This window comes from Microtus pennsylvanicus, chromosome 1, assembly GCF_037038515.1.
Source record: "Microtus pennsylvanicus isolate mMicPen1 chromosome 1, mMicPen1.hap1, whole genome shotgun sequence".
Lineage (NCBI taxonomy): Eukaryota > Metazoa > Chordata > Mammalia > Rodentia > Cricetidae > Microtus > Microtus pennsylvanicus.
In genome coordinates this window covers 57,535,568-57,547,882 of record NC_134579.1, presented here as the reverse complement: position 1 = coordinate 57,547,882, position 12,315 = coordinate 57,535,568, and the positions used below count along the sequence as shown (strand labels likewise).

Here is a 12,315-nt window from a genome sequence, read left to right as displayed (position 1 = left end):
CTAACTGTGAGCCTCTTGACACTCAGCAGGTGTTCTGTAAAGATTGTGCAATGAACAGAAACGATGTCTAGTTTCTCCTTGGGTCATTTTAAAATTAGATTATAAGTGCTCTCAATGAGGTATTCCAACCATCAGCAAAGACCAACTTAAGTTACTGGGTCTACAATTATATTTTGCGACTTTTCATAAGGCTCACTCAACAAACTAAACTATTTCCCTAAAATGGTAACCAGTTGAGACAAAATACAATAAAATCTTGCTTGTGTTGCAGATCTGTGATTCTTATTCGTTGATTCCAGTTAGTCTGTTGGTAAAATCTTAGCAAAGCCAGACTTTATAGAATTAGAAGAGGCCCCAGAGCAGCTAGAGCTGAATAATAAAATCCCTCATCCTGTTTTTTGAGTCCCAAGCCATACTTCTGGTCTGTTTTGAATTCTCTTTCTGCTGTGGTGTTTGGCAAAAGTAGATGAAAATAAACATAAAAAGACCCAGAATCAGAGAACAGTCAATTTAATATTTCTCAAGATTTTAAAACTTGTTTTTCTATACATTCACCATAATCCATAGTCAACATTCTCCTCATTGTCTGAGAACTTTCAGGATCAAATGTTGGTTGTGTGGATTTTATGAATGATTAAGTTTGAGCACAACCATATGGGAAGGCTTTGTGTCTTTTTAAAATACAGAGAGCAATCTGGAGCATGGTGATTCTCACTTGCAATTGAAGCACTGAGCTTATAGGGTCTGGAGTGCAAAACTATCTTGGGCTACACAGTAAAAACTTCTTTTTTTAAAAAGAAAAGCACAGGCCGGGTGGTGGTGGCACACGCCTTTAATCCCAGCACTCGGAAGGCAGAGGCAGGCGGATCTCTGTGAGTTTGAGGCCAGCCTGGTCTACAAGAGCTAGTTCCAGGACAGGCACCAAAAAAACTACAGAGAAACCCTGTCTCGAAAAACCAAAATAAATAAATAAATAAAAATAGCACAATGCCTTAAAAAGTAGTTGATGATTTAACTATTAGCCCACTCTCAAAAATAGCATGACTTCTGGGGAGCTGTCCCTTCACACACACACACACACACACACACACACACACACACTCACTCACACACATATTTTCTCAAGAGGTTTTCGACTAAATACATTTTGAGACTGTTTAGAAAAATTTATTTTAACAACAGATTAATATTCTATTCTAAAACCCTACCTGGTGCAAAAACTGAATTTGTGTTGTGGCAGCTGGTAGTGAACTATACTTAGGGGAAAGGGAAGAACATCAAATTTAAAGTATCCCTTGCAAACTCTCCCATCATTAGCCCCTTTATACTACACTCTTTCAACAAGACTTGAATTTGACACAACTGTGTTTCTGAAAATATGGACACTGTATATTCTCCCCATCCTTGTATCAAAGGATTCCTCCCAACATCCTTTTTATTAACATTCTTTCTTTACAGTGACTGGACAGAAATTATCCTCTCACTCCATCCTCTCAGTGATCTCTCCCTCTTTTATTCTAATTTCAGCAGAGTAGACTTCTTGGTAATTTATACCACATTATTACTTATAAGCACATCAATTTTTCCTTTGACTTTCCAAAGAAGGTGTGTAGTTGTTTTGGGACCTACCAAAGCAACAATAAAATGAACCCTGTCACTGTATTTCAATACAAGCACAGTCTACTATTTTCCACCTTCTTAATAATAAAAATATTCACATCCCTTTATACTCTTGTGTGTGCCTTCTTTAGCAGACTGAATCCTCTAATGATAAAATACAATAAATAAACAAGTTTTACATCTATCTTAAAATCTTCCCTGAGTCCTGTCCTTGCATAATCCACATTTCTGTGAATTTATCAGTTCCTCTTCCCCACATGTCTAATCTTGTTTCAGATCCATGTATTCTTTCCCACATTATTTCTCATGTAGTCATCTTTTATATTCTTCAAATCATTTAGTATATTATTTTTGAATGCCTGTGGTAAATTTCAAACTGATCCAATAATTCTATAAAGAAGATAATAGCTTAGAAACTTCTACTGGATTTAATAATTAACAGATCACTTATGACAAACACATCTTAGTAAAAACAGAGGGAAAGGTATGTAAGCCAACAAAAATGGATGGGAATTCTGTAAAAATCAAGAGCATAAGAAAAGCCTTGACAATTAAGAGGTTGAAAAGAAGTGTGGAAGACAGAACAGGACCAAGAGACGTTGTCTTGGTTACACAAACCGTGAGTCTCTTTGCATGCAGGAGGCAGGCTACCAGTGGCAACGAAGGAGCAACTGAGAGAGAGAGAAGAGACTGACCACCAAGGAACCAAAGGCTTAATGGATATGGGGGAAAAATGGAATCAAGAGTAGTGAAGTCAGAAGTGTAATCCTCGGAGGATAGAAATGTGAGTAGAGGTCAAGATGAATTTGGAATGGAGGAGTAAGCTGACAGTGATCAGTCCAGATTTCCTCAGCATTGTTTAAGGTATGGTGGCCTAAGATATGGAAAAGAACCAAGGAACATGGCCAGTGTGCTACTGTCAGGATATGGAGTATAGAGAAATGCTTTGGTTGGGACTGTCTGCGTGGGAACAGAGAAGGAAAAGATGAGGCTGCAGATATGAGTACTTCTCTCTAACAAAACGATATGACTTGAACACTATAGAAAATGAAATACAAAAAGTAAATGAATATACAAGTTAGGGTGTAAGGAGAATTTCAATATATTTGAAAGAAATAAGACAAATGAGATGATGTTTCCAGAAAAAGGGTATCAGTTCAATTTTGTCAGGTTGATTTTGAGGTAATAGTAACACATAACAGAAAATGACTGCTTAACCATTTAGCTTGTGTTTACTACCAGCCTGGGAACATGACCCCCACTCTTACGGAATACTATAATACAATGCAAAACAAGTAACAAGACTCCATATTCAATCAAGTGAGAATTTACAGGCAGGGGAAAAGCCTACTTCTTAGAGAATCTAGAAGAAAAAATTATAATAAAATTTACATCCCTCTTGAATAACCAAAATTCGTATAAACAAATGAAGCATAAAACTGTTAGACAAATAAATTATAAAGCTGAAAAAGCCATCTTAAAAGCCTTGACAAACTGGAGGAATGGGGAAGACAAAGAAGCAATGTTAAATCTAATTTTGGATAAAAAAAATCTTATTCTTCTTCTACATCAGCTTGGCAAGTTCTTGTTTGGTCTTAGACTGTGGACAAATGTTACCTTCTTAATTCAAAGACCAATGAGCACAAAACCATAAACGAAACACATCTACTCTCCAGCATGAACTCAGGAAAGAATCCAAAATCGTGGGAGACCCAGACAGATGCGTGAGAGCACAGCTAGTAATAGGCTGCAAAGCTAGGGCAAAAGCCCATGAAAACACCCAAGCATAAAGCAGAACACAAGGTGTCCTTATTGGAAACTTACTAAGTCAGAGCTTTAATATGGAAAGCCCAAACTCAAGGCATAAGAGAACAACTTGTCCAAAAACATTCTCTACATGGGATAATGGAGGTTTCTAGAAACCAACTTGAAATGTTTTTATAAATCAATCTTTACAGAAGGTTTATTGGTTTAAAGTAACCCCATTTGTGTTTCTGTGGCAATCCAAGGGCAGTCAGATTCCAGTGGCTTTTAAAGGAGGTATTGCTGAAAGAAAATCTCAGCTATATTAGTCTTCTAATTTTCAAGACATAATCACCCTCTTTAGCTGTTATTGTTTATTCTAACCCATTGGATTTGTCTAACTTCATAAAAATACAGCAAGACTAGATGACAGTAGATTTCTCCAAGTCTGTTTCTAATTATTGCCTCTCTGGTAGAGGCATTCAGGTGTTTACAATGTGTACAGTAATTTTGGTGCTTTTTAAAAATTGTTTTTATTGAGCTATATATTTTTCTTCACTCCACTACCTTCCTCTCCCCTTCCCATGATCCCCTCACTCCCAATTTACTCAGGAGATCTTGTCTTTTTCTACTTCCCTTGTAGAATAGATCCATGCATATCTCTCTGAGGATCCTCTTTGTTGTCTAGGTTTTCTGGAATTGTGAATTGTAGGATGGTTTTTCTTTGCCTTATATCTAAAAGCCACTTATGAGTGAGTATATATTATATTTGTCTCTCTGGGTCTAGGTTACCTCTCTCAATATGATGTTTTCTAGATCCATCCATTTGCCCACAAATTTCAAGATTTTATTATTTTTTTCTGCTATGTAGTACTTCATTGTGTAAATGTATCACATATTTTTTTTTATCCATTCTTCAGTTGAGGGGCATTTAGGTTGTTTCCAGGTTCTGGCTATGACAAATAATGCTGTTATGAACATAGTTGAGTACATGTCCTTGTGGTATGATTATGATTGAGCATCCTTTGGGTATATACCCAAAAGTGGTCTTGCTGGGTCTTGAGGCAACCCAATTGAAAATTGAAATAGAAAATTGAAGTTTTCTAATTTTCTGAGAAATCGTCTTACTGATATACAAAAGGACTGTACCAATTTGCACTCTGCCAGCAATGCAGGAGTGTTCCCTTTACCCCACAGTCTCTCCAGCATAAGTTGTCATCAGTGTTTCTGATCTTGAACATTCTGACAGGTGTTAAGACAGACTCTCAGAGTTGTTTTGATTTGCATTTCTCTGATGGCTAAAGATGTTGAACATTTTTTAAGTGTCTTTTAGCCATTTTAGGTTCATCTGTTGAGAGCTCTCTGTTTAGATCTGTACTCCATTTTTTATTGGATTATTTGTTCTTCTGATGACCAGTTTCTTGAGTTCTTTGTATATCTTGGGGATCAGCCCCCTGTCCATGCACGAGGCATTTTTCTCAAGCACAACAAAAGCTTAGAACGTCAGCTCATTACTAACTGTGCCGACTTGGGAGCAAAAATGCCTGAAAAAGCAGACTCCACAAGTACTTAAAGTACTCCTTTTCAGCCATGACTCTTGAATTCTTCTTCAAGTCATACCTTTACAGGTCCCTATTTTTCCAACTCCAATTTGAAAAGATGTAATCATTTTGACATGATACTTACAGAGTCTTTTGAAAACTTTACTCAAAGCAGAATTTTAATACTGCAATTCGATATCCATGACTCTATTGATTTAATGACATGGGCAGGGCCAGAATTGGTGAGCCAGGGGTAAGGGTGAGATGTATTTATGATCTAAGTCAGACAAGCCTTAGAGTCTATGGCGTAGCTCTCAGGCATCTGCTCCGACATTCTCTAAAATGCTCTGTCCATCTGTGCCGCCAGCTGTGGCAACCTCTGCCCATCAGAACCAAGAGTAGATAAATTCTTCATGGAAAAGTCAGCTTTACTCAAGCATAAATAAGGGCAGTCACAAGGCACTGGAAGGCACGGCTGCACATGCCCCAAGAATTTGCCTGGCTGCTACTGATCTTGGTGGAAAACATCACCTCAAGGATTCATCAAGCGAGCTGAGCAACCATTAAAACCAAACTTGGTTTTGCTATAAGACTATCAAATTCCCTTCCTCTTTCTCGTCTTCTCTCCCTCACTCTTCTTTTTTTTTTTTTTATTTGGTTTGGTTTTTTTGTGGGAGGGGAAGCAACTCCAACCCGCACATTATTTTCTCAGTGTTGGCACACTGAACTACTCCACTAAGAGCTGGAATTATTGTAAAACAAATATGCACTTTCAAGAGGATTTTCCAAGTAAAATAAGTCATGGGCTTAGTGGTGGGTGAAATAAGGAATATTTCAGATTTTTTGAAACATTTAAAAATTATTTTTTTAAAAAAGAGTTTTGGAAAGAATCATCCACACACTTTTTCCCAAGTACTCTATTCCTTGAGGACCATCGGCACAGGAAGGAAAATTGGATCTCATTTCTTTTCAGCTTAGATTTCCTAATCAGAGTAATTTTAAAGGTACTTTTGAGAACTCGCAAAGACTTTAAAAGGCTTTTCATTTCAGCTCAGTTTAAACAAGAGTAAAACTGTACAAAAATGATCTCACAACCCCAAAGCTCAGCTATTCTTAATGCAAGGGAAGTGCATGTTCAGTGTAATGGGTCAACACTACTTCAGGAGAGCTACGATGAAAAAGGCCACAGCACAAAACGCAAAGAGGATTTCCAGCAAGCAGAGTTCTCACAGCCTGCTTAAGGGAATGTAGGCAAAGTCAGAAAGACAGTTAAATATGCATCCTGCATGCACTCCTGCAATGCATCAGCTCCAACTGGAAAAACTTTTGGCCCAAGAAATTAGATCATACATTCAAAGTCTTGTATGAGGATGTTTATAGAAGCTATAGACTTAAAAACAATCAGCAACACAGTTTATTTTTTATTTTTATTTTATGTGCATTGGCATTTTGTCTGTATGTACATAGTAGCGTCATGTGTGTGCAATGCCCTCAGAGGACAAAAAAAAGGTGCCATATCCTCTAGAACTGGAGGAAAGATGGTTATGAACTGCCACGTGGGTTCTGGGAGTTGAAACCTCTGAGAGAGCAACTAATGCTTTTAACCACTGAGTCATCTCTCCAGCCTCATTGATACAATTCTTGTGCCTACCGGCAGAATATATAACAAACTAGAATAGGCACATACTGGAATGCTACTCGGGAATAAAATAAGTAATAGCCGTTCAACACCTGCAATGTTAGAAATGAAATTTAAAAGAATGCTGAAGAAATACAGACTGACCAACCTTCTCATGCAATGTGATCCCATTCATACAGATTTCGTGAGGAGGTAAACTAATCTATAATGATAAAAATCCAATTAGGGGATGTTTCTGGGGGAGGGAGCTTTCTGGAATTCTTTTTTGTTGTTGTTTTATTTGTTTTTTTTTTTGAAAATTTCATACAATATGCTTCAATCATACTCCTCCCCTCCAAATCCTCCCAGATCAATCCTCACTTCCTACCCTCAAGCTGATAATGTTACAAGACTAATCACAAGCTAATAAACAAAACATCCCAGTGCAAAGAAAAGGTTTCTTCTTTTGGATGTTGGCCAATGAGCTCCCACAGACACCCAGACATCATAGGCCCTTGCCACTGGTCGTTGTTACACTTCAGAACGTGGCAATAAGACCCTACTGCTGGAGTTGTAGAACAGGGAGACATCAAGCTGGTCCTGATCTAAAAGATTCATCCCTACTGACTGGCTTCATAGTGCTTGAAAGTGCTGTGCATTCTACCAGAGGAAAAAACCATCATCTTACCTGGCTGTGATCCCTGAGAGCTACAACAACGACTGGCCTTGCAAGACATGCTCACCAGTACAATTGTGGAATGAACATCATGGCTGTAACCAACCACTTTCTAGTGGATTTAAAGCTCACACCAAAGGATGAAACCCATACCTGGTACCATTACTAGGTCAAGAACCTTGGGATAAATAGGTCATAGGCCTTTATCAAGAACCTACTACTAGTATAATGATGAATGGACATAATATTAATCAGATTCCTAATGATTTATCCTTATATTCATAAATGAGTGCATCTCTCAACCCTCATCAAAGAAACATCTATTTGCAGTAGGTGAGACCCACAACTGCACAATGTGTGGAGATTAAGATACTATGATCTGTTTTTTAATGCTACCAAATATAAAATATCAAAATTTATAACTCAAACTGTACCCGTTTTACAGATTTCACTGTGTTTAAATTGTATGTCGCATTTTTTCTTTTAAAGTAGGAATGCAACTTTTCTCAAATTTGAAATAATTTCTAGTGTATTTAAAACAAGAACTACAGAAACCCCTTTTTAAAGGTCTTGAAACTTGAAATTTTTTCAAACTTATAGGGTTATAACTTTTGAATTTTGATACTTACATAGTAAATAATTATGAGAAGCAAATACTCTACTTAAACCATTTAGGGTCATGGTTCAGTGTTTAACGCATTGCTCATTTCAGTCAGGGCCAAAGATTGTGTGGGGTTTAAGGACAAATGAGTTACAGTTACCTAAAAACATAGCTGACTGTTTTAATTGTGCTGACAGAAAACACCTCTCTGTGTCACCTCTCGGGGTCACCCCTCTTCATTCTCCCTGTGTGTGCACATTTTCTAAGCCAGTTTTCATTAATATCAGAATCATGTAGAATTCTTGTTGAAACAGATGGTTGAGACCCACACTTAATTTCTGACCCAGTGAAGCTTGGCAGTGGGCAATCTTAAGTTTGCATGTTACATGTTCCCCAATGATGGCAATAATGTAGTTTGATCACACTTCAAAAACTTCTGCTTCAAACACTCTTGAATTCTCAGAATAAAGATCAATACTTCGGAGGAGGAGGCAGGAAGATCAGTGAGTTCAAGGTCATCTGAGTTACAGAGTAGGAGCCCATCTCAAAGTGTTGATTTTTTTTTTTTTAGTACTAGCATTCACTAACAACTGCAACTATCATTAAAAAGCAAGTACTTTTACTGGGTGGTGGTAGTGTGCGCCTTTAATCCCAGAACTCAGGAGGCAGAGGCAGAGGATCTCTGTGAGTTTGAGGCCAGCCTGGTCTACAAGAGATAGTTCCAGAACAGCTAGGGCTGTTACACAGAGAAACCCTGTCTCGAAAAACAAAACAAAACAGTTAAGTACTTTCAAGAATCAATCACCAAGCAAAGTAAGTCACTGGCTTAGTAGTAAGTAAAATAAGGAATATTTCTGATTATTTGAAAGGATACATACACATAAACACATGTATATATACATACTACCCATATATCACTACACATGCATAAAGAGACATATGTGTCATACATATTATATATAGTATATACACATATATATCACTACACATGCATAAAGAGACATATATATGCATCTGTGTGTGAATGTATATATATGTATGTATGTATGTATGTATGTATATATATCCTTTATATTTTTTATTCACTCACCTGTGCTCTCTGCATGATACTGCCCATTCCGTATGATATTGCCCATTTGGCATATGCTCCTCCCCCTTGTGTTTGCTCCTTTGCTGATAAACATAGATACATATGTTTTCTACTCAGATCCTAACTTTGTCAATGGCAGGGTCCCTGTACTAGGTGTCTATGTACTCTTCATAACTAGAACAATATAGCTAATAGGTGATAAGTAAATGCTAAGGGTCCAAAAGTTTGTACATTTTTCTGAGCATGTGTCAACGCTTTCAAAAGTAATGAAAAATAATTTCCGTTATGGGGAATTACCTGTCATTGGGACAGTGACTTGGTAATGTCCAGTCGTGGTGTGGATTGATGAGGAAACCCCAGGACAGGAAGACTGAACTTGGTGTCAAAGTACCAACCACAAGCTGGAGAGGTTTTCGAGAGCGAGATTTCCCTGTGGAGGCAGCACAAGATTAATTCCAGACACTGTATCTTTTTTTTTAACTTAATTTTTATTGATTTTTTGGGGGGGAATTTCACATCATGCACCCCAATCTCAGTCCCTCCATATCTGCTCCTCACCACCACAGCATCCCCCAAAAAGAAAAATTTAAAAAAAATACTAATTTAAAACAAAACAAACAATCCAATTCACTCCTCCATCTTTCCTGCCCCCCCTCCCAACCTCTTCATTCACCTTGGTGTCCCTGGGAGCTATGGTGAGGACACAGTACCTTTTGATCACTGTTTGAGTAAAATGCATGCACAAAGAAGACTTGGTTGGATGATATTCCTTTCCTTTTTGGTTTAGCTTTTATCATGTCATGATATTTTTGAGTCATTTCTGGACTTTATGAGAGTGTTTTTAAAAATAATATAATTTTTTATCAATTCTTTGAGAAGTTCACGGCTTTTCATATAGTCTACAAACAGATTTTTGACCATGAGTTTAAACATGAATCAAAGGAAATGCTTCATTGTTCTTGGGTGTGTATGTTTATATATGCATATATGTGTGTGTATGTACATGTTTATATGTATATGCATATATATAAGCCATGTGCAATCATATCTAGCTTTAGTTTTCCTGTGAGTCCATCATTATGGAGGTATTGGCTCCCATACACACACTTACATCTCTGTGTATATACACATTCGGTTTGTTTCATTTTTTCCATGGATAAATAAAAAATGTGTCGTTTAGTCCAGTGGGTCTCAACCTGGTGGGTCGTGAGCCTTTTGGGGGTCACATGTCAGGTATCCTGCCTCTCAGATATTTACATTACAAATCATAACAGTAGCAAAATTGCAGCTATAAAGTACCAAAAGAATAAGTTTCTGGCTGGGGTCATCACGTCATGTGGAACTATATTAAATGATTGCAACATTAGTAAGGTTGAGAACTATTATTTTAGACTGAATTAATACCCTCCAAAAAGAATATAACATTCTTATGGAAGTTGTAGGCCATATTTTTAAAATCTAATCTTAAAGTGTAACCCCCTTGCTATAACATGATAATAAGCATATGCTTACAGTCAGCGCACAGATGGAAGGCTGCACACATGTTATATAACACTGCAAGGTGGGAGTCACACAGGAAGTGCAGTTGTTCTGATGGGACTCACGTATGTGAGAAATACCACAGGTTATGCTGATAAATGAATACAGAGTCTTTTCAAACTCACGGGGGTGAGGGTGTGGGTGTAGGCACTTCAATTTCAAAAATTATTTGAAACTATAGAAATGAGAAGTCAGGAAAAGGAAGGAGTTTGAATACAGGCTCAATCAGGGAAATAAAATTCAGATTTGAAAAATAAGTCTAGTAAAACTGCCCCGTCACCCTCTTTACCCCATGAGACTGGGCATATTGTGTTGATTGTAGGAAGAACTTCTGTTTTCTCAGTCTAATGGGCTTGGAACAACATGTCACAGTGCCTGGGACCTTTATTAAAGGGTATAAGACAGTATCCCATAAGCAAGCGCAATGGTGATTATTTGAATCAAACGCTCTTGAAAACTGCCATATCTGTTTCTTTAAGTTCTGTTAATTATGACTCCAGGAAGAAAGCCTCTGGATCCAGAATGCACACAATGTAGTGAAATAAAAACATCTAAATCTAATACAGTTGACTTATTTATGGGGTGCCATAGCTTTCAAAATTTGCATACACTGTGCAATGTTCAAAGCAGAGTAAATCTGTATCCTTAAACAACTGTCATTTCCTTATGATGAAGTATCAACACCTTCAACTTTTAAAAAAATAAACAGAAATTTTTATTACATATGGCTCTATGACTTGAATGAGTGTCCCCATGCCGATAGCTTGGTTTTTATATCATGCTGCTCCTGGGAGTTACCACAAGAAGTAAGCCATAATGGGACAGGGTTAGATCTTTGGGGTCTGCCCTAAAAAGACTGTAGAATCCTAGTCTCTCCCTTTTTCGTTTGTGTGTGTGTGTGTGTTTCATTCTGAACATAAGGTGAGCATTAATGCCCTAAAGAATGGGATCCAGTGATTATGGAATCAAACTTCTACACTTGATCTCAGCCAAAAGGCTGAGAAGTGATGGAATGAAACTTCTGAAACTAAGGTTATCTTGGGTATTTGACACAGTAACAGAATACTAGAAACCTAATTAGAAAATTTGACCTCTTAAGGATGTCTAAAGTCATTTATGGATATCATAACAGCTGATGGCTGAAAACACTCATGTGCTCTCCTCTATAAACTTTTCAGAGGCATCTGTCATTGTGCCTTGCAGATGGTGATTTGAGTGGTCTACAGTTGACCTCCAAGGAGAAGAGATGAGAAGCTTGACTGAAGGTAGGGGGCACACACAGCTTAGAAACAAACGTTGAGGTAATTATATTATTATTCTCTTTCTGAGTTGACTTGTCGTGAATGTAATGCAACAGCATATTTTATAGATAAACAATAAAGATAAAAAAAGTCTCAAGGGTGTCCAAAGTCACATAGAATGCAAGGTAAAAACTCATATTTGGGATATTGGTTTCCTTGATTATTTTCTAATTTCCTTAATAATGAATCCTTGGCTCTGCTCACAATATTTGAAGACATAAAATGCAGTTTAGATAAGAAAAAATGTATATTTCATTCCCCAAGGGATCCTAAACTTGCATGATCAAATGATTATGTCACTAACTTGGTGGTTTTAATATGAAAAAGATTAGCTAATTATAATCTACGTGGCAGATGCGAATGTAGAACAAATGGAAGTGATTCATCAGTCACTGCTTCCCTCCCAGATGCAGAATACCAAAACAAAAATGACATCCACTGCCTGAGAGCAAAGGTGGACTGTCACATGCTGAACAGGGTGACACAGCTTCCTGAGCTAGGAATAAGGAAGTGAGAAATAATTTCCAGGACTAGTGTCAGAAAACTTGAAATGAAATGAAGGTAGAAGTTAATACTTAAGCTACAA

At 37.4% G+C, this 12,315-nt stretch overlaps 1 protein-coding gene across 14 annotated transcripts in view; it reads right to left on the bottom strand.

Annotated features, from left to right (window-relative positions):
* The window catches only part of Abi3bp (ABI family member 3 binding protein), a 211,911-nt gene that overhangs the window by 120,196 nt on the left and 79,400 nt on the right, over positions 1-12,315 (bottom strand). For all 14 annotated transcript variants that reach the window (XM_075964714.1, XM_075964761.1, XM_075964734.1 and 11 more), the window contains exon 4: positions 9,187-9,319. In XM_075964714.1, the coding sequence (XP_075820829.1) occupies positions 9,187-9,319 (133 nt within the window). The remainder of the gene's footprint in view (positions 1-9,186; positions 9,320-12,315) is intronic.